Source organism: Chiloscyllium plagiosum, unplaced genomic scaffold, assembly GCF_037043375.1.
Source record: "Chiloscyllium plagiosum isolate Xiang-an unplaced genomic scaffold, Cpla_swu_hap1 HiC_scaffold_16, whole genome shotgun sequence".
Classification (NCBI taxonomy): domain Eukaryota; kingdom Metazoa; phylum Chordata; class Chondrichthyes; order Orectolobiformes; family Hemiscylliidae; genus Chiloscyllium; species Chiloscyllium plagiosum.
In genome coordinates this window covers 75,122,880-75,145,793 of record NW_028270154.1, presented here as the reverse complement: position 1 = coordinate 75,145,793, position 22,914 = coordinate 75,122,880, and the positions used below count along the sequence as shown (strand labels likewise).

General features: G+C 43.4%; 1 protein-coding gene across 3 annotated transcripts in view; it reads right to left on the bottom strand.

The window, feature by feature from the left end:
- LOC122556778 (F-box/WD repeat-containing protein 11) overlaps nt 1-22,914 on the bottom strand; it is a 177,509-nt gene that overhangs the window by 122,627 nt on the left and 31,968 nt on the right. Inside the window, exon 2 of one of the 3 annotated variants that reach the window (XM_043703930.2) lies at nt 11,353-11,454. The exons of the other annotated variants lie outside the window; for them this stretch is intronic. Within the exon in view, the coding sequence (XP_043559865.1) occupies nt 11,353-11,454 (102 nt within the window). The remainder of the gene's footprint in view (nt 1-11,352; nt 11,455-22,914) is intronic. 3 annotated transcript variants of the gene reach the window in all.

Here is a 22,914-nt window from a genome sequence, read left to right as displayed (position 1 = left end):
GCCGGCTTCCATCATCTCTTCTGGCAGTGCTTTCCAGGTTCCTACCACATTCTGCATGAAAAACTTCCATTGCATATCCTCCTCTCATCGTGAACCTGTGCCTTCTTCTAATTGAAACTTCAACCCTGGGAAAAAGCCGCTGATTATCCACTCTATCTATGCCTCTCAATTTTGTAGATCTCTATCAGGTCATCTCTCAGCCACCGTCTTTCCAGTGAAAACAATTTTAGTCTTTTTGACCTTTTCCTCTTAGCCAATGCTCTGGTGAACATTCTCTGCACTTTCTCCAAAGCTTTCACGTCCTTCTGGTCTTGTGTGCAAAACTGCACACAATACTCCAAAATGTGGCCTAACGGGTTTTAATAGCGGCAACATGGTTTGCCAATTCTTGTACTGCATGACCCAGCCGATGAAGGCAAGCATGCCATATGCCTTCTTCGTCACTTTGGCCACCTGTGTTGCCACTTTTCGGGAACTGTGGGCCTGCACGCCCAGTCCATCTGTACGTTAATGTTCCTAATAGCTCTACCATTTACAGTATAATTCACATCTAAATTTGATTCTCCAAAATGCACCATCTTGTATTTGTCTTGATTAAACTCCATCTGCCATTTCTGTAGCCAAGTCACCCAAGACTGGCATCTGTGATGCTACAGACTAGTGGAGGAGACCAAGATTGTTCAATCCATCCAGCACTTCTGATGGACAATAGTTCCAAATGCTCCTGCCTCGCCTTTTGTATTCACAAACTGAGTTTCATTAAGGATAAGAATACCCATGGAGAGCCACCTCTTCCCATTTTTGCTCTTGTTCACCACTCCTAGCTAGATGTAACGCAGGTACAGGCTTTGTTTTGATCTGATCGTGTAACTTGACAGTTAAATGAATCCCTGTGCAGCCAATGTACTGCAAATCTTCAAGTTTGCTGTCTTCACTTTCTCCTTAACAACAAAGGTTCTCAACCCCTCCATATTTGCAAACTATTACATGTTTAACCTGCCTTCCCTCCCTAAAGTTCTTGAATGCATTTTTATTTACCAAATCTGTGCCCAAAACTATTGATCTGAGAGTCTGACTTTAGTTGTGGGAAAGTTATTGGAGGGGATTATAAAAGATAGGATTTATGGACATTTAGAGGGGCAAAATTGATTACGGTCAGTCAGCATGGTTTCATGTTTCATAGGGTCCTGGGTAGTGTTGTAGAACACAGGGGTAAAGGTACACAATTCTTTGAAGTTTATGTCACATAGAAAGGGAAGTTAAAAAGGTATTTGACATGCTTGCCTTTATTGCTCAGTCCTTTGAGTATAGGAGTTGGGACTTTTTTTGAGGTTGCACAGGACATCGGTGAGGGCTGTCTAGTTCTGGCCATCCAGTTGTAGAAAGGATATTATCAAGCTGGAGAGGCTTCAGAAGAAATTTACCACAATGTTGCCTGGTACAGAAGATTAGAGTTATAAAGAAAGGCTGGCTAGGCTAGGACTTTTTACACTGGAGCATAGGAGGTTAACAGGCAACCTGTTAGAAGTTTAGAAAAAATGAGAGGTATACATAGAGTTGTTGGTAGTTGCTTTTCTCCCCCAAGATGGGAAATTTCAAGACCCAGGAGGTACATTTAAGATCAGAGGAGAGAGATTTAAAAAAGACAAGGCAATTTTTTTTTTTTAAAAAACACACAGTGGTTCGTGCGTGGAATGAACTTCCTGAGGAGGTGGTGCATTTGGGTACAATTATAACATTTAAAAAACATTTGGGTGGATAGATGAATAGGAACGGTTTGGAGGGATATGGGACAGGAGCAGACAGTTGGGGCTAGATTAGTTTGGGTTTGTATTCGGCATGGCTGGTTAGACTGAGGGGGTCTACTTCTGTGCTGTATGACCCTATCTTTCCTACAATTCCATGTATGACACCTGCCATCAGATTAATGACCTTGCCACAGTATTGAAACAGCCCATGATGTCATTCCTGGCATTCTCTCTGAATGACAGTGATAAACTACCCCTCAGCATTCTCTACTTAGCAACATTGTTATGCAAACTCCTCCAATGCCATTCCTCAGTGAGCTTTGGTTCCTACTCATGCACTGTTATCTCTGAAATGCCCAAGAACCTAATTTCACTCCTCCCATCTATCCATCATTTTGGGAAAATGGGTGTCATTGGCTGGCCAGCATTTACTGCTCATCCCTAGTTGCCCCTTGGGGTGAAGGTAATGAGCGGTCTTCTTGAACTGCTGCAATCCATGTGTTATTAGTTGATCCACAATGCCTTTAAAGGAGGGAATTTTAGGATTTGGAACATGTTCCCTTTCCATGATAATATCCAAATATACAATATCAAGTTCGAAATCTCATTCTTCCAGCACTCCTGTACTTGGTGATTTTCACTGGCTCACGGTCTGATGACACTTCAATTTTAAAATCCTCACCCTCTATTGTCTCTGCACACTCCAATGCTGATAGCTTATGAATCCCCGATTTTAATTAGGCCATGACCTGCAACACAGCTGCTCAAGTAGATAGATGTTGGCTCTTTTACCATCTGCACAGGTCCGGACTGGCAGGACTCAGCTGGCTCAGTTAGACGTAGTGTTACTGAGCCATTACTATAGAGCCACTCTTACTACTGGACTTCGATATCCCTTCACCCTATACCCCAACCACCCATGCTCAGAGTACCTATCCTCAGGACTTCTGTGATTCTGGTGTTCAACATGGAGTATTAGTCCATCAGCTGAGGGAGAAATCAATTAGAGATAATCAAATTTCCTTGCCCAAGTTGACCTGATGCCAAGAAATTTCACAGTATGGAATCAGTGTTTTGAGAGTCTCCAGCATCACTCCCTCCTAACTCTATTTACTCTCATAAGCAGTCAATCAGGACATTAACTGAGTAGCATTGGTTGAAAGGTAGAATTCTAAGTGTTTTATTACATCTGTGGGTCCACTATTACCACAAGTCCCAGATATCTGGGAAGATAATTTTGCTGGGTTGACAAGGCTATTACCTTCTTTGTCACATCCAAATACACTGCCTAGGTCTATGCAGCATCGTTTCTTAGGTTTTATATTGATGTTCAGAGGATCGACACAACTGGGAGGTTGTGTTTGCCAATTCCAGAGCATAGAGTTAATCACACTGCTGATTCCCAACCAAGTGTAGTAGATTTATTTCCGTAATGGACTTTTGTGATCCAAATGAATATTTATGACAATCTCGTAGTTTCAAGGTCACCATAACGGTTAATGTTTATTTTCGCAAAGATTTTATTTAACTAGACAAATTCAAATTTGCCAGTTTCTGTCAAATTTGAATTAATCTCTCGTGTATCATCAGTCGAAGCCTCTAGATTCTGAGTCCAGGAATTTAAGCATTATGCTACCATGCCCTGTGATGATAATTGTACATTCAGCACTATTGGCAATTCCACAGATGTTGAAGCAGTCAAAGTTCAAATGCAGTAAGCCTGGACAATATCCAGGTTTGGACTGGCAAGTAGCAAAGTAACATTCATTCCACATAAGTGCCAAGCAATGACTATCTCCAATAAGAGAATCGAGCAATCTCCCTTTCACATTCAATGGCATTACCATCACTGAATTTCCTATCAAAATCTGGGAGTTACCACTGACCAGAAACTAAACTGGACAAGAATATGAAGATCCACATGCTCCAGAGGTGCTTACTAAAATCTCTGAACAGATCGATTATAAAGTGTCTATAAATACGGTGGCTTCAAAAACTGGTCAAAAGGTTAGAAAACCTGCCAATAAAACTCACCTCCTGACTCCTCAATACTGTCCACAATCTAAAAAGTACAAGCCAGGAGTGTGGTGGAATATTTTCCACTTGCCTTGGGAGTGCAACTCCAACACCACTCGAAGCTTGACAACATCAAAGACGAAGCAGCTTACTTGATTGCAAGCACACCCACAAACATTGACGCCCCATATCACCAATGCTCAGTAACAACAGTGTGCGCCATTGATGAGAAGCACTGCCAAAATTCACCAAAGCACAGCAAATTCCAAAACCCTCAAATCACTACAATCTAGAAGGACAAAGACAGCAGATACACGGGAACACCACCTAGCTCCTCACCATTCCAACTTGGAAATATTTCAACTTGGAAATATATCACCATTCCTTCAGCATCATTGTAACTTAGAAAAGACACTGCTGCTTAATCAACATTTATCACAAGCAAATTGCACAACTAAACAATCTAGTTAATGGCAGTGTTTCCACTGACTGGTTTGATCTGTGTACAACTACCAAGTAATTACACCAAGTCAAACATTTGCACCACCTTAAGGAACTGAAAGCAATATCTGAAAATGCTCGAACTTCACAGCACAACAAAAAAAAAGTACATATACCAGTGAGGTGAATCCAATACATTAGCAAACCTACCTTCCAGAAATGATCAAAGCAAGTTCCCTGCTGCTGATACAATACTATACAATTTATTCATGTATTTGAAACTGCTGAGGACCAGCAAGACAGAATATACCAGTCCTGTCCCAGTCTTTTCAACATATAATGGTTGTCTCATGTACAATCAGGTTAAGTACCAGAGGTAGGCACAGGCACTGAGCATCAACAATGTGCTGGGCTAGATGCTACACAGGTTTCTGATTAAAAAAACAAAAAAAATTTACAGCCCAGGAACAGGTCCTTCAGCCCTCCAAGCCCGAGCCGATCCAAATCTACTGTCTAAACCTGTCTCCCAATTCCTAAGCATCTGTAACCCTCTGCTCCCCACCTACTCATGCATCTGTCCAGATGCATCTTCAATGAATCTACCGTGCCTGCCTCTACCACCTCTGCTGGCAACGCATTGCAGACGCCCACCACCCTCTGTGTGAAGTACTTGCCGCGTGTATCCCCCTTAAACTTTCCACTTCTCACCTTGAAAGCGTGACCTCTCGTTATTGAATCGTTCACCCTGAGAAAAAGCTCGGCTGTATCCACCCTGTCTATACCCTTCATGATTTTGTAAACTTCAATCAAGTCCCCCTTCAATATTTTTTTTCCCAAATGAAAACAATCCTAACTTACTCAACGTCTCTTCATAGCTAGCACCTTCCGTGCCAGGCAACATCCTCGTAAACCTTCTCTGCACCCTCTCCAAAGCATCCACATCCTTTTGGTAATGTGGCGACCAGAACTGTACAGAGTATTCCAAATGCGGCCGAGCCATTGCCCTGTACAATGTTAACATCACTTGTCAGCTCTTATACTCAATACCCCACCCAATGAAGGCAAGCATACTATATGCTTTCTTGACCACTCTATCAATCTGGGAGAAAGTGAGGACTGCAGATGCTGGAGATCAGAGCTTAAAAATGTGCTGCTGGAAAAGTGCAGGTCAGGCAGCATCAAAAGAGCAGGAGAATTGACGATTCAGGCATAAGCCCTTCTTCAGGAATGAGGAGGGTGTGCCAAGCAGGCTAAGATAAAAGGTAGGGGGGAGGAACATGGGGGAGGGGCGTTGGGAATACGATAGGTGGAAGGAGGTTTAAGGTGAGGGTGATAGGCCGGAGAGGGGGTGGGGACGGAGAGGTCGGGAAGAAGATTGCAGGTCAAGAGGGCGGTGCTGAGTCCGAGGGTTGGGACTGAGAAAAGGTGGGGGGAGGGGAAGTGAGAAAGCTGGAGAAATCTGCATTCATCCCTTGTGGTTGGAGGGTTCCTAGGCGGAAGATGAAATGCTCTTCCTCCAGGCGTTTGGCAATGGAAGAGGCCAAGGACCTGCATGTCCTTGGCGAAGTGGGAGGGGGAATTAAAGAGTTCAACCACGGGGCGGTTGGGTTGGTTGATGCTGGTGTCCCAGAGGTGTTCTCTGAAACGTTCCGCAAGTAGGTGGGCCTGTCTCCCCAATGTATAGGAGGCTACATCGGGTGCAGCGGATGCAGTAAATGATGTGTGTGGAGATGCAGGTGAATTTATGTCAGATATGGAAGGATCCCTTGGGGCCTTGGAGGGAAGTGAGGGGGGAGGTGTGGGCGCAAGTTTTGCATTTCTTGCGGTTGCAGGGGAAGGTGCTGGGAGTGGGGGTTGGGTTTGGAGGTGGCGCCTAAGGGGACATTGCGGTCTTTGAAGAAGAAGTGGTTGACAATGCTTTCCACTGCATCTCCTCCACTTCCCGCCCCTCCAATCGCCACCAGGATAGAACCCCACTGGTCCTCACCTACCACCCCACCGACCTCCAATACATCGTATCATCCTTCGTCATTTCCGCCACCTCCAAACAGACCCCACCACCAAGGACATATTCCCCTCCCCAACCCTATCAGCGTTCTGGAAAGACCACTCTCTCTGCGACTCTCTCGTCAGATCCACACCCCCCACCAACCCAACCTCCACTCCCAGCACCTTCCCCTGCAACCACAAGAAATGCAAAACTTGCGCCCACACCTCCCCCCTCACTTCCCTTCAAGGCCCCAAAGGATCCTTCCATATCCGTCAGAAATTCACCTGCACCTCCACACACATCATTTACTGCATCCGCTGCACCCGATGTAGCCTCCTATACATTGGGAGACAGGCCGCCTACTTGTGAAACATTTCAGAGAACACCTCTGGGACACCCGCACCAACCAACCAAACCGCCCCGTGGCTGAACACTAACTCCCCCTCCCACTCCGCCAAGGACATGCAGGTTCTTGGCCTCCTCCATCGCCAGACCATTGCAACACGACGCCTGGAGGAAGAGCGCCTCATCTTCCGTCTCGGAACCGTCCAACCACAAGGGATGAATGGAGATTTCTCCAGCTTTCTCATTTACCCTCCCCCCACCTTTTCTCAGTCCCAACCCTCAGACTCAGCACCGCCTTCTTGACCTGCAATCTTCTTCCCGACCTCTCCGCCCCCACGCCCTCTCCGGCCTATCACCCTCACCTTAACCTCCTTCCACCTATCGTATTCCCAATGCCTCTCCCCCAAGTCTCTCCTCCCTACCTTTTATCTTAGCCTGCTTGGCACACCCTCCTCATTCCTGAAGAAGGGCTTATGCCCGAAACGTCGATTCTCCTGCTCCTTTGATGCTGCCTGACCCATTTTATCCACCTGTGCAGCAAGCTTCAGGGTATAATGGACCTGCACTCCCAGATCTCTCTGTTCATCAACTTTTCCCAAGGCTCTTTCATTCATTGTATAATTCGCTCTAGAATTAGACTTGCCTAAATGCATCACCTCACATTTGTCTGTACTGAACTCCATCTGCCACTTTTCCGCTCAACTCTCCAGTCTATCTATATCCTCCTGTATTCTTTGACAGTCCTTTATGCTTTCTGCTACACCAATCTTTGGGTCATCTGCAAACTTGCTGATCATACCAACAGTGCACTCTTCCAGATCATTTATGTATATCACAAACAACAGTGGCCCCAACACTGACCCCTGTGGAACACCACTGGTCACCTTTCTCCATTTCAAGAAACTCCCTTCAACTATTACTCTGTCTCCTGTTGCTCAACCAGTTCTTTATCCACCTAGCTAGAACACCATGCACACCACGTGACCTCACTTTCTCTATTAGTTTACTATGGGGAACCTTATCAAATGCCTTACTAAAGTTCACGTATATGACATCTACAGCCCTTCCTTCATCTATCAACCTGGTCATTTCCTCACAGAACTCTATTAAGTTGGTAAGGCACAATCTCCCCCGCACAAAATCATGCTGCCAATCACTGATAAGCCCATGGTAATCAGTAGCAGGAATGGCTGGTCAATTTTATGAGGAACAAAGGTCTGAACTGCTCTGAACAAAGGTCTGATTTCTGCAACCTTGTATCGCAGCAGACCTCCAATAGAGGTTTTTAAAATACAACCAAGCTGATTTTCCCCACCCAGACCGTGCATGAGTGAAACATCACTTAACTAAACCAATGGAATTACAAGGTGTAAAATAACATTGATTCTCACCTTAGAAGATTCTGAGCATCAGATCTTTCAAAAAGATAACAGTAAGCTGACATTACTAGATTCCTTATCTAGGTGCTACCAACCAAGCTTCTCATAAAAGCAGAAATTGTCACCAATAATCCATATTTCATTCGGGGTGTTCAAATCTAAGATCCCCAAGGGCCAGGAATGTCCTGGAAATGCCTAGAACTTTTTGCCACTGCTATTAGCAACCAAAGAGAAGAACAGAAGCCCTGCAGAGAGACATCAATGCTGTTTGAAGACCAACATTTTGGAGCTGCAAGAAAGAAGGCTATATGATTGGAACAGATAGATGGAAAAGCAGATGCTTGGGTGAAGCCCTCAAAAATAATGTCCAAGCAAAGTTGACAAGGTGAAATCAGGATTTGTGTGTGCCTTTTCAAGGGTTGAGGAAGAAGCGAGGTCAGAACCTACTGACTGAGCAAAGTGCATTTAATTCGAACGCCCAAGCAGACTCATCGCCACGTTTTTTTTAGATCTTTCACAATCTAAAACTTGAACTCTGCATCTACTGAACAGGAACTATGCTCTAGTGCATTCTACAATAATACATACTGATCAAAAAAAAAACAGAAGAGGCAAGAAATCACATCCTTAGATATAAGGAACTAAAACTCTGAAACGCATTATTCTCCCATGCATATTGCAATTTTCAAAGCATACACCCAACTCAAATGGAAACTCCAAAAGCCAGGTTTCCTTTTCTCATCCCACAACTCTCCCATGTGTCCACACCAAGTGGAAGATGATTACAAAGAACCCTCCAAACCCTGAGCATACATGCATGTGCAAGCCAAGTGAACCGAACACTATTTGATGGTGGAGAGTAATGAGACCAGTAACCATACTCTTTCTGCCAAAACATGCACTCACGCTCTTCAGCTGACGTTATTGTGCAGGAAGAGAGAGTATTTAGTCATGGCTCACTCACTCTCTATTTAGTTATTTCTTGACAAAATGGCCAGGACATTCAGGTCATTTCAAGTTCCCAAGTCAATTTGCTGATAGAACACACTGAGGCATGGCTCACTTAAGAAAACTGTGCAAGCCCACAACCTTAAGTTTCTAATCTTATTTTCAAAATTTAGGTACAAGACCTAGGCAGAAAGTCCAGTTAAGTACTGCAAGAGTACTGTACTGTCAGAGGTGTTCATCTTTTGAATAAGACATAAACTGAGGCCCTACCTTCTCAGGGTGGATGCAATAGATTCTAAGGCACTATTTGAAGAGCAGCAGGGAAATTCTTGTGTGTCCTGGTTAATATTTATTCATCAATAAAACAGGTTACTTGCTGTTTATGTAATCTTGCTGTGTGCAAACTGCCTGCTACATGACAGCAGTGACTGCTGCTGAAATTGCAAAAGGCCATTTATTTTCAGTATAAAAGCCAAATACAAGTTTTAGTTCAAGTACACACTTCCTTTTCCAGCTCAGCCATCAAATGGCTCCACGCGAGTGTTAGTGCAGTAGTCTGTTAATTGACAAACGACAAGTTAATTGATTAAACGCAAAAGTTGGCCAACTCCCAACTCATTTCAACTGGCCCGAAGACATTGGTTCCTAAAGGGGGTGCAACTCAGCAAACATTCCTGATCCTTAGAATTCTGTCAATTCAGGTTCTATACAACGCTGACCTAAGAATGCACATAAATGAGCTATATCAATTCTTCCAGGCAACAATTTAAGTCTAGCTGGCGCACACTACACAATTAACCCGAAAGCTACATGCCATCAAGCTATATAGCAAATGACATCAAAACATGCCACATGCAGACACATCTAATATTTAACATTCAATATTATTGTAGAACATGACAAATGTACATATTAGCACACACAAATACAAAGCTATACAGGCAAGAACCAAAAGGGATTTATCAAAATAAACTTAACCCTCTGAGTGCTGAACTTCATTTTAATGTTCAAGTGACAGAATGCCAAATCCAAATCGTCATCCATCCTTGGATTTTAGCCGAAGAGCTCTAGAGAATTTTCTTCTGGTCTTTCTTTCGCCTAATGCAATGGCCGAAGAAAGTGAAGCAATTCAAATCCCCAAGTGGTTAGGATCTTCATAGCTTTCTGTGGTATACTTGTCCTTGAAAGGAAAGGCTATTCTTGTTTCAGGAACTGAGACTCAGATGGCACCCAGACCTCTCTGGTTGATAACAGAACCCCTCCAAAACTACTCAACTACCTCCAAAGAAGGGTCGCTGGACATGAAATGCTAACTGGCTCTCCACAGATACTGCCAGACTTGCTGAATTTTCCCAGCAATTTGTTCTTGTCACTCCAGACACTTTCCCACCCCCAAAGCGTGCAAAACTGTTTCCCAGCTAAATTTGATAGAGAGGGAGGAGACGAGATCAGTTACACGGTTTCTGTCACAAACTGTAGATTACGACCTTACCCTTACAGCCATGATGTGGAGGTACCTGTTTTGGACTGGGGTGGACAAAGTCAAAAATCACAACACCAGGTTATAGTCCAACAGGGTTATTTGAAACCGCAAGCTAAGTCACAAATAGCAGCAAGGAGCCACCATGTGATTAGCATATAACCAGCCCAAGGCAACAAGACATGCAAAACATCTGGCAATACTTTCAGCCCCCTCCATCTACCTGGCCACTGCATGGGCAACGCCCATAGTCCCTGCCCCTGGCCCCCAGCTATTGGGGCATGAATGCCCACAGGCTGCAGCCCTCCCACTTCCCCAGACCCAACCACTGGACTGTCAAGTCCCACAGATTCCTCCCCAATTCCCGCCATAGGACCACTCATGCCCACAAGCCCCCTCCCACCCCTGCGGTCACGAGATTGGCAATGCCCAAAACTCCCCATACAACAGTCCCCTTGGGAAACGTGCGGACACACCCCTCCCCCAGCAACTGCCAAGGCAGCACCAAAAGCTCCATGATCCATGTCCAAATTTAAAATTCTTCCCTTGATGGCACCAAGCTAATGTTATATAGGCACAGGCAGCCTTAAGATACAATACCCAAATGGTGTTTCATCACGTGTGACTTTGGAAAACAGAAAGTCAACATTCAATTTGGCCAAAGATTGCAACATTTCTGAGCCCACACTCATACACTCACCTAGTGTACATACAGGCACACAGCAGAGGTGACAGAATGGTGATGCAGGGCTTCAGATGTTTCCAGCTTGTAGCCAAAAGGTATCTGAGGTTAACTAATGCAGCACAGGCTGGTGTGCCTTTCAATCTTTAAACAGACTGGTTCACCTAGACACAGGATCAATCCTTCCCTTCCACCCAGCCACTGTCCAACATCAGACAGACAGACTGTAACTAGAATGTGTCAGTACTCAGAGGGTTACAAATACACAGTCACAGAACCATAGCAAAAAAATAAAAACACAGTAAGTAAAGAAGATAAGGCACCTGGAGACATCTGACACTGGGCATGCTCTGCAGGCATCTCAGTGCGCACATGCTCTCTACCAGGTTGGAGCAGCCTAGCCACAAAGACCTGGGCACAGAACACTGCAGGATAACAAAAAGGAAGGAAGAGAAGCAGTTAGAAGCCAGACACGATCACATTGAAGTAGACAGCTTTATTTGTTAGTACTATAAGCACAAGACTTAGGTTGCATTAAGACAAGAAGTTGAAATGTAACAGCAACAAGCAATGACCCATATAAGTGGTTTCTTGAGAACTAAACGTGAACAGGTCAGCTGAGAAAAGTCAAGTCAAGCAAATTTATGCTGTAAAAAGGGCATTATACATAACAAGTGAATCCTTTTCTCAGAGACTGACTCTCCATCCCAAATTCCCCAATCTCCTTTCTCAAACTTCTCAATTCCACTTTCAAGATTTCACAATTGTTCCACACACACACATGGTTAAACAAGTAAAATCTGAAGTGATTTCTCTTCTCATTTCTATTTTTATCCAATAACCCCCTCAGTAATCATTTTATTTCAACTGAGGACTGCCCCAGAATGTCTATATATGGATGGCAGGCTTCGTATGTATGCTATCATCAGTACATATTGTAAGCGTCTGCACTTGTGCACATAGATAAATATACAGATGTACAATAAAGATGAACAAATAAAACTCTCATGATGAAGTCATGGAAATTCCTCTTCTAAAAACAGCTGCCACTACCTAAAAAGAAAACTGTCAGGTCTATCAATGGCCCAGTGAATAAATAAAACTCCTGCTGCAGCTATGATTAAATCACATACTCATATCCCACAGCTTGATCAAATCCAGTAACTGTCTGCAGCTGGGGTAGCACAGCCAACCTCAGTGCCTTATTTTTTAAATAACCTCCCCCAAAATAAAAGGCAGAAAGAGAGAGTGCACCTGAGAGCAGTAGTGTGCACAACAGAGCACTCAAATCTCTCCAAGGGAGAGCAGCTCTCAACAGTGTCTAGTTGGAAACGGCCATTGGAATACTTAACTAAAATTAGTGTGACATTTTAGGAATTCAAAAAAGCCATTTGATGCAAAAAGGCTGCCCTCTTTTTCACAGATTAGTCACTGAGCCCATTTGATATCAGGCATTCGATTTCAAGAACTTGAACACATCTTTTTATCACAATACCCAATGCTTCATGTACTATGAGAACCTGGCCTCAATTCTTCCTCTTTGTAATCCACTGCAGCCATTGATCACCCACTGTATAAAGTAGCTATCTCCTGACATCAAATCTAAACCATCTTATCACAACCCCAAACACAGCAGCTTTTCCAGCATGCCTGAACATAGTGCTGAATGCACACTCCCTCACATACTATAGTACTTTGTAGGATCTTGGAGAACAGTGATGTTGAAGGCTAGAGCACCACTGCTTAACAACTCAATCTCATCTCTTCATTGACATTGGCTCGAAGGACTGGGCAGCCAATGAATACGATTAAATAATAGTGCATAAAGTGCAGACTGACCAAAACGCTTTACCATGACTTTCGATTCTAGGTTTCTGAACAACTAATTTGACAATTGAAACCAGTATTGCATGCATTTTTTAAATCGCTACCTCAAGTAAATATTTCCCAGTGTCTCATCATACGTACAGTCAAATACTCTTCTACTGATGTTCTTCGTGCAAAATGAACAAAGCTACAGCACTGAACACTATAGCACTCCCAAATGCATGGAAGGTATGACAGATGAATGTGTGGCTAAAGAATTGGTGCAGGGAGCAGGAATTCATATTTTGAGATCATTGAAATCATCTCTGGGGCAGAGGCGATCTGTTCAAAAGGGATGGGTTGCAGCTAGAGGGGAACCGATATCTTGGCGGTCAGGTCTGCTAGTGATACAAGGGAGGATTTAAACTAGATTGGCAGGAGGAATAGGATTCTCATAAGCAGGGAGGCATGTCTGAGGCTGGAAAGAGATACAGTAATCAGAAATAGTAAGTTGAAGAGACAGGTCAGACAGGAATACGACTGGAAGCAAGGAATGCCTGTTGGATTAAACTGCATCTATTTCAATGCTGAGGGCTGACAGGTAAGACTGATGAACTTAGGGCATGGATAGGTACGGGGGACTGAGACATTACAGCCATTACAGAAACATGACTAAGTGAGGGACAGGACTGACAGTTTAATGTGCCAGGGTACAGGTGTTTTAGGCAGAACAGAGGTGGACAAAAGCAAAGAAGAGGAATCGTATTTTTGATTAAGGTATCACAGCAGTAGTCAGATGAAATGACTGAAGGATCATCCAGTGAGGCTTTGTGGGTGGAGCTAAAAAATAAGAAGGGATTGTACTATAGGCTCCCAAATAGTCAAAGATGAACAAGTATGCAAGGATATTGGAAGACTTTCAGGAGTAGTCATAGTAGGAGACTGCCATAGCATTAAGGGCTTATTTGGGTGTAATTTGTTAACTTGCCTGAAAGCACTTTCCTCAAGAAGTATAAAGGGGGCCCTACTCAGGAAGGGGCAAAACCTGACCTACTCTTGGGAAATAGGGCAGGACAGGTGACGGAGGTGACAGTGGGGGAGCACTTTGGGACTCGCGAACACAGTTCTATTAATTTCAAAATAGCTATGGATAGGGACAAAACTGAACAACAGGTTCAAGTTCAAATTGGGGTAAGGCAAATTTTGATGGAATTAGACAGGAGCTTGAAGAGGTTAGCTTGTCTGCAGGCAAAGGGACCTCTAGCATGTGTGAGGCCTTTAAACATGAGATAGGTAGAGTTCAAAGTCTATATGTTCCTGAGGGTGAAAGGCAAGTTTGGCAGGAATAGGGAATCCTAGATGACAAAAGATATTGAGGTTTTGACCAGAAAAAAGGAAGAGGCATGGTTCAGGTTCAGGCAGCTGTGATCAAGGGAATCCCTGGAAGTATATAGGGGACACAGGAGTTTACTGAAGGAGGAAATCAGGAGGGTGCACGGAGGGCACGAGAAAGCCTTGGCTGAGAAAATTAGGGTGAATCCAAAGAGGTTCTTTAAGTATATTAAAGAAAAAGAATAAGTAGAGAGAGAATAGGACCCCTCAAGGTAGACATGCATGTGTTGAACCACAGGAGATGAATGAGGTTCTCAATGAATATTTCTCCTCTGTGTTTATGGTGGATAAAGACATGAATGCTTGAGAACTTGGGAAAGTTAGTGATGATATATTGGGGACAGTCCATATCACAGTAGAGGTGCTGATGGACATATTTAGAATGTATGGAGGTGGATAAATCTTCTGGTCCTGACCAGATATATCCAAGAACACTGCAAGAAGCTCGAGAAGAAGCTCGGGCTGATATTTTTGCATCATCATTAGCCATGGGTGAGGTTCTGAAAATCCGGAGGGGAGCAAACATTGAGCCCTTATTCAAGGAGAGGTGCAATGAAAAACATGGGAACTATAGATCAGTAAGCCTAACAACTGTGGGGATAGGTCAATTGAGAAGACACAGAGACAAGATACACATGTATTTGGAAAGACAAGTTTTGATTTAGAGTAGTCAGCTTGGGAAATCATGCCTCACAAATTTGTTAGAGTTCTTCAATGAAGCGACTAGAAAGATTGACGAAAACAGGGTAGTAGTGGTAGTCTATATGGATTTCAGTAAGGCCTTTGATAAGGTTCCACATAGTAGGCTGCTCTGGAAGGTTAGATTGCATGGAATCCAGGGGACCTGGCAAATTCAATACACAAATGGCATCATGGTAGGAAGCAGAGGGTAATAGTGGAAGGATGCCTGTCAGACTAGAGGCCTGTGACTAATGGAGTGTTTCAGGGGTCGGTGCTGGGCCCATTGCTGCTTGTTATTTATATCAATGATTTGGATGAGAATGTGCAAAAGTATGATGAGCAAGTTTATAGGTGACACTAAAATAGGTGGTAGCGTGGACAGTCAGGAGGGTTACCCAAATTTGCAGAAGGACCTTGATCACCTAGGGAAATAGGCAGAGAAACAGCAAATAGAGTTTAGTATAGTTAAGTGTGAGGTCTTGCATTTTGGCAAGTCAAATCAAGGTAGGAGTTTCATGGTGAATGGTAGGGCCTTAAGGAATGTAGTGGAACAGAGGGACCTTGGAGTTCGGGTGCACGGTTCTCCGACAGTACAGTCACAGGTAGACAGGGCAGTGAAGGCAGCTTTTGGCACACTGGCCTTCATCAGTCAGGGCATTGAGTCTAAATGTTGGGAAGTTTTGTCGCAGTTGTGCAGGATGTTGGTGAGGTCATACTTGGAGTGTTGTGTTCAGTTTTGGTCACCTTGTTAGAGAAAGGATATTATTAAACTGGAAAAAGTGCAGAAGAAATTTACAAGGATGTTGCCAGGACTCAAGGTACTAAGTTATAGGGAGAGTTTGAACAAACTAGGATTTTCTTCTTTAGAGTGTGCAAGATCATGGGCGCATGGATAGGGTGAATGTACTCACATCTTTTTCCCAGGGTTGGAGATTCGAAGACTAAAGGGCATCAGTTTGAGGTTAGAGGGGAAAGAATAAAAGGGAACCTGAAGGACAACTTTTTTTTTATACACAGAGTGGTACACATATGGAATGAGCTGCCAGAAGTGATTGAGATGGGTACATTTACAACATTTTAAAGGCATTTGGACAAATACATGGATAAGAAAGGATTAGAAGGATCTGGGCCAAGTCCAAGGAAATGAGGTCAGGGTAGATGGGCATTTTGGTTGGCATGGACCAGTATGGGCCAAAGGGCCTATCTATTACATACATATTTGTCTAAAACTTCAGCAACACCCATTATGAGATAAGTGCCTTGTGACTGAGGCTCACGTTCATAAAGTCTTAACACGCCACTATCGTTAGCATAAATGCTCCAACGCTCTAGGCAACAAACAAAAACACAAAAATTTACAGTGACCTTGAGCAATTCTTTGCCCAAGTGTCAGCAGGTAAAGAAAATTATCTTTGTTAGGAATTTCAATACCAAAGTAGAGAAAAATACAAATCTATGGAAGGGTGCGATAGGCAAGAAAAGGGGAAAAGCTAACTCTAAAGGGGTCATGATTTGGAGATGCCAGCGTTGGACTGGGGTGTAACAAAGTTAAAAGTCACAACACCAGGTTATAGTCCAACAGGTTTAATTGGAAGCACACTAGCTTTCGGAGCGACGCTCCTTCATCAGGTGGTTGTGGAGGACAATTGTAAGGCACAATTTATAGCAAAAATTTACAGTGCGATAGAACTGAAATTGTACATTGAAAAATACCTTGACTGTTTGTTGAGTCTTTCATTTGTTCGAATACCATTGTAGTTTCACTTCTTTCATGTGTAAATCACAACTTTTTGTTTAAAAAGTTACATTCTCAGGTTAACTGTAACATTTGATGTTAGCCAGACAATATGTTGAAGGTATTAGACCCGTGTTATCTGTCTGTGCCATATTTAGCCGATTCTAATCTAAAAAGAGAGATAATGGAGTCTTACATGAATTCATGCAGTTTTTGAGCAAAGTACAATGTAGCTCTGCAAGTACAAATTCACCCACAAACGTATACGTATGTGTGCATGTGCGCGTGCGCATGCATGTGCCCGTCCATCTGTAGGAGTGTCTGTGTGTGTGTGTGTATACAGTGCAATGGTGGTAACCTATAATCTGACATGAACCCAAGGTCCCGGTTGAGGCCTTCCCTATGGGTACGGAACTTAGGGACAGGCAGCAGCGAAAAGTGGCCGAGCAGAGGCTGATAGCTAAGTCTGCCTTGGAGGATGGTCACCCGAAGGTCCAAGGTCGAATGTCCTGGACCGCTGAAGTGTTCCCCAACTGGGAGGGGACCCTCCTGTCTGTTGATTGTTGTGCAGTGCCCATTCATCTGTCGCCGTAGCCTTTGCTCAGTTTTCCCAATGTACCATGCCTCAGGACATCCTTACCTGCAACGTATAAGATAGACAACGTTGGCTGAGTCACATGAGTACCTGCCATGTACAAGGTGGGAGGTATCCACAAGTGTAATGGTGGTATCATTGTCCACACTCTGATAAGTCCTGCAGCACCTACCGTGACCGTGTTGTATGGAGTTGTCCTGAAAGCCAGGCAGCTTGCGACGAACAATGATCTGTTTGAGGTTTGGCGGTTGTTTAAAGGCAAGTAGTGGAGGTGTGGGGAAGGTCTTGGCGAGGTGCTCATCCTCATTGATAATGTGTTGCAGGTCACAAAGAACATGGCGTAGTTTTTCAGCTCCTGGGAAGTACTGGACAACAGAGGGTACCCTGTCGGTTGCAGCACATGTCTGTCTCCTGAGGTGGTCATTACGGTTCCTTGCTGTGGCAGGTCGGAACTGGCGGTTGATGAGTTGAGCATTGTACCCAGTTCTTATAAGGGCATCCCTGAGTACTTCCAGGTGCCTGTCACGTTCCTCCTCATCTGAACAGATCCAGTATACGCGTAGGGGTTGTCCATAGGGAATGGCTGTTTTAATATGTTTTGGGTGGAAACTGGAGAAGTGTAGCATTGTGAGGTTGTCTGTGGGTTTGCAGTAGAGTGTGGTGCTGAGAATGTAACTTTTTAAAAAAAGTTTTGTGATTTACACATGAAAGAAGTGAAACTATCATGAACAGATGAAAGACTCAACAAACAATCAAGGTACTTTTCAATGTATAATTTCAGTTACATTACACTGTAAACTTTTGCTATCAATTCTGTGTCTTACAATTGTGTCCTCCATAACCAACTGAAGAAGGAGCGGTGCTCCGAAAGCTAGTGTGCTTCCAATTAAACCTGTTGGACTATAACCTGGCATTGAGATTTTTAAACTCTAAAGGGTCCTCCTCCTGCTGAAATATGTAGAACATAACCAAAACCTAGTTTCCCCCAAAAAAAAGGGAAAATCATGATCTAAACACTGGCATCTGTTCAATTACATTGCACTCAAGCAAAAAAAATGTCCACCTCACCTGCAATGTGACAGACACTGCAGGACCAATCACCACCTTGCCTGATCTACTATCTCCATCTGCCTGGCCACAAAATAAATAGCTTGAGAAATATGTTTACAGCTGGTCAAACCTACAGTGCCTTTTACTCACACTAGCCCCATAATCATTTACACCTTTAGTGATCAGAAATCAGCCTCTTCTTTAAACATACTCCAAGACTGAGCTTCCACTGCCTTCAGAGGTAGAGTATTCCAAAGGCTCTCAACCCTTTGATGCTCCTGATTTACGACTCCCCAGCCAGGGGAAATGCCTTACCTGTATCTACCCGGTTTATCCCTTCAAGTACCTAATGTCACCTTTCATTCTTCAAAACCTCAGATTACAAGCCCAGTTCAGCCAATCTCCCTTCAGAGAACAGTCCTGTCATTTTGGGAAAAAGTCTGGTTAACCTTTGTTGCACAGCCTCTAGCAATAATCTCTTACCAGAGCTAAGATGATTGATGAGAGGAAGCCAAATGCAGACTTTGTCAAACTTCGCTGTATTCTAAAAACTTGCATTAGTTATAATTACAGTCGCTTTATAAGCATTTTCTTTTTAATTTTATACAATCCTTCACTTTCTTTGTCAACCACTGTTGACAGATTTTTGCGTTTTTGTACCTTGAAGGGATGTGTAGTTTAATGTGCTTTAGTTTGTGTAATACTGCTTAGTGGCTGTACATTGGCAATGTATTTTCAAGCCAGCTCAGCTAATTTGTGCCTCATACCTTCACACGTTCCCTTATTCAACTTTGACACCCTTGAGATTAAACTTCACTTTCAAATTGCAAAATTCCATCATATTGCAGTCACTCATTCATAAAAGATTCTTTTATAAGATTAATTAGCTCTTCTTCATTAAATAATACTAGATGTATATTGGCCTGTCCATTAGTTGGCTTCTCAACATACTGATCTAGAAAACCATCATCAGAACAATCCAGAAACTCATTCTCCACAGCTTTAGTATTCTGTTGGTCTACCCAGTATATACACAGATAGAAAGCACCCATGCATTGCACATGCTACAAGCTGGTCTCATCTCCTGATTAATACCACGTCCCATACTATTATTTGGTGGCATATAAGTAACTTCAACAAATATCTGTTGTGCTTTGCAATTTCTTACCTCCACCATCCAATTATTTCCATTAAAATAAAACAAAGTACTGCAGATGCTGGAAATCTAAAACAAAAACTGAAATTTCTGGATAAATTCAGCAGGTCTGGCAGCATCTATGCTGTCTCCACAGATTCCACATTTTGTTCTTCCTGAAGTCCTCCCTTTTAATACACCAATCACATCCCTTTAATTAGGGCAACCTTACCTGTTTTGCCTTTTTGTCTGTCCTTTCTAAACAAGGAATTTCCTTGAATATTCAGTTTCCAGTCTTGGTCAACACACAGTCACATTTCTAGAATGGAAATTATATCTGACTGGAAACTTGACCACACCAAGACAAAAGCAGGTTACGACAAAAGGGAACAGAGAAAGCATGCAACATGAAACACTTTACCTTCTTCCCTTCTGCTAAAGCAGATTTGCAATAACTCACTAACTTAATCCTAAGTGTCCCTGAATCAAGTTTTTGCTCGGCCATTTCAGAGGGAAGTTCAAAGTTAACCATATTACTGTGGGGTTGGAATCACATATAGGACAGACCAGATAAGAATGGTAGATTTCTTTTCCTAAAGGACAGAAGTGGTTCAGTGTGGAATGAACTTCCTGAGGAAATGGTGGATGTGGGTCTAATTACAACATTTAAAAGATATTTAGATAAATACATGAGTAGGAAAGATATGGAGGGATATGGGCCAGGAGCAGGCAGGTGGGACTAGTTTAGTTTGGGACTATGCTCAGCATTGACTGGTTAGACCAAAGGGTCTGTTTCCAGACTGTATGACTCTGTAAGTGAGCCAACTAGGTTTTTACAACAAGAGTTTTATTGTCACAATTAATGGGGCTTGTTTTATATGATATAATGAACTTAACTTCCTGCAGCAACTGTGGTAGGATTCCCTAGGGTATTAATCTGGATTACTAAACCAGTCACATTAACACTGCATCAACTCCCCAAATATTTGTCCATCTGTATTATTCTAGAATCCTAGAGTCCCTAACAGGCTATTTAGCCCATTAAGTCCACATCCGACCTTCTGAACAACATTCCGAACAACATTCCACTTAGACCACCCTACCCCTGTAATCCTGCACTTCCCATGGTTAATTCACCTAGCCTGCACATCGCTAGAAACTATGGGTAATTTAGCATAGCCAATTCACCTTACCTGCACACTTGTGGATGATAACAGAAAACTGGTACACCCAGAGGAAACCCTCACAGACATGGGGACAATGTGCAAACTCCACACAGATAACTGCCCAAGGCTGAAATTGAACCCAGGTTCCTGGCACTGAGAGGCAGCAGTGCTAATCACTGAGTCACCATGCCACACATCATGCAGAATCTCATCAAAAAACATTAAAACTGGCATGTACGCCTGCCTGTCCATAGAAAGCTTTATGGATTTTTATAGGTTACAGAGGCCAAGTGTAATCTTCAGGAGAACCAGCCCAGAGCATATGATGTAACTCAATCCCCATTTTAGGGTTACATTTTTCACCACGTTTTAATATTTCCATTACATGCAATATCTATAATAGAAATTGCTTACCTAGATTTGTCATGTTGTAACTACACCTTCCTTGCAATGGTAGCACTTCTACTGATTAGATCATGACTACAACACTTTATACAGATAAATTTTATTCTAAGTATGAACAATGGACTACCCTAAACAGTAATCAGACAAGTGCATAAAGGTTTGAGTATTTACATCAGTTTCACAAAACAATGTTTATATTTTGAGCTGCCATCTTCTCCTCATTGCCATCTCGTGTCTCAGCATGGTTAGATGGTAAGTTCATTGATATGCACCAAAAGCATATCAATGAAATAGCAGCTTGCCTGCAGAATATGGCACACCACAGGGTTATCAGTGCATCATTTAACACAGGCAACAGACATTGGGAGCTACTATAATTTGATCATCTTCACTTGTCCCAGCTTGATGCCATCAAACAAACAATCTTCCCCTCCCTTGTCCTGTCACCATTCAGCATGCCTCATTCACTCTACAGCATTGCAGTCCACTCCTCACTCACCTCTTAACAGCCTTCCCTTCCCTCTGCCACCTTTCAGGGCAAGTGCAGGAGAGGCAACATTTGTCCTTTCACCTCTTCTCTCAAAGTCCCCAGAAGCCAGATAGAACAGAACAGTTCAGCACAGCCCTTTGGCCCATGATGTAGAGTGTGGTGCTGGAAAAGCACAGGTCAGGCAGCATCCAAGGAGCAGGAGAATCAACACTTCAGGCATAAGCCCTTCATCAGGACCACACAATCAATTCTGATCTCCAGCATCTGCAGTCCTTTCTCCCATGATGTTCCACCTGCCCATGATCCACATGCCTCCATTCCTTCCTTCCTTATGTACTTATCTTAAAGCCCCTGAAATGCCTCAAAAATATTTACCTCCACCAACACTCATGATAGCACATTCTAGGCACCTACGGCTCTGTGTAAAGAACTTGCCCCTCATCCCCTTTGAGCCTTCCTCCTCACCTTAAATGCATGCCCTCTAGTATAGGCATTTCAACTCTGGGGAAAAGATTCGGACAGTCACCACTACCTTTTAAAATATATTCATTTGTGGGATGTGAGTGCCAGTGGCTGGCCAGCATTTGTTGTCCATCTCTAGTTGCCCTTGAGAAAGTGGTGGTGAGCTGCCTTCTTGGACTGCTACAGTCCACTTGCTGTGTATTGACCCACAATGCCATTAGGGAGGAAATTCCAGGATCTTGACCCAGTGACAGTGAAGGTACAGCGATATATTTCCAAATTAGGATAGTGAGTGGCTTGGAGGAGAGCTTGAAGGTTGTGGTGTTCCCATGTATCTGCTACCCTTGTCCTTCTAAACTGAAGTGGTCGTGGGTTTGGAAGGTGCTGTCAGAGGATCTTTGGTGAGTTTCTGCAGTCCATCTTGTAGACAGTACACACTGCTGCTACTGAATGTCAGTGGTGGAGGGAGTGAGCGCTTGTGGATGCAGTGCCAATCAAGCAGGCTGTTTTGTCTTGGATGGTGTCAAACGCCTTTAGTGTTGTTGAAGTTGCACTTGTCCACGCATGTGGGGTGTATTCCATCACACCCCTAACTTGCACCTTGTAGATGATAGACAGGGTTTGGGGAGTCTGGAGGTGAGTTACTCGCCACATAATCCCTAGCCTTTGACATTCTCTTGTAGACAGTGTTTATGTGGTGCATCCAGTTGAGTTTCTGCTCAATGATAACCCCCAGAATGTTGATAATGAGAAATTCATTGAAAGTCAAGGGGCGGTGGTTAGATAGTCTCTTATTGGTGATGGTCATAGCTCGGCATTTGTGTGGTGCGAATGTTACTTGCCACTTCTCAGCCCAAGCCCAGATATTGTTCAGATCTTGTTGCATTTGGACACGGACTGCTTAGTATCTGAGGAGTCACGAATGGTGCTGAACACAGAGCAATCATCGGTGAACAGCCCCACTTCTG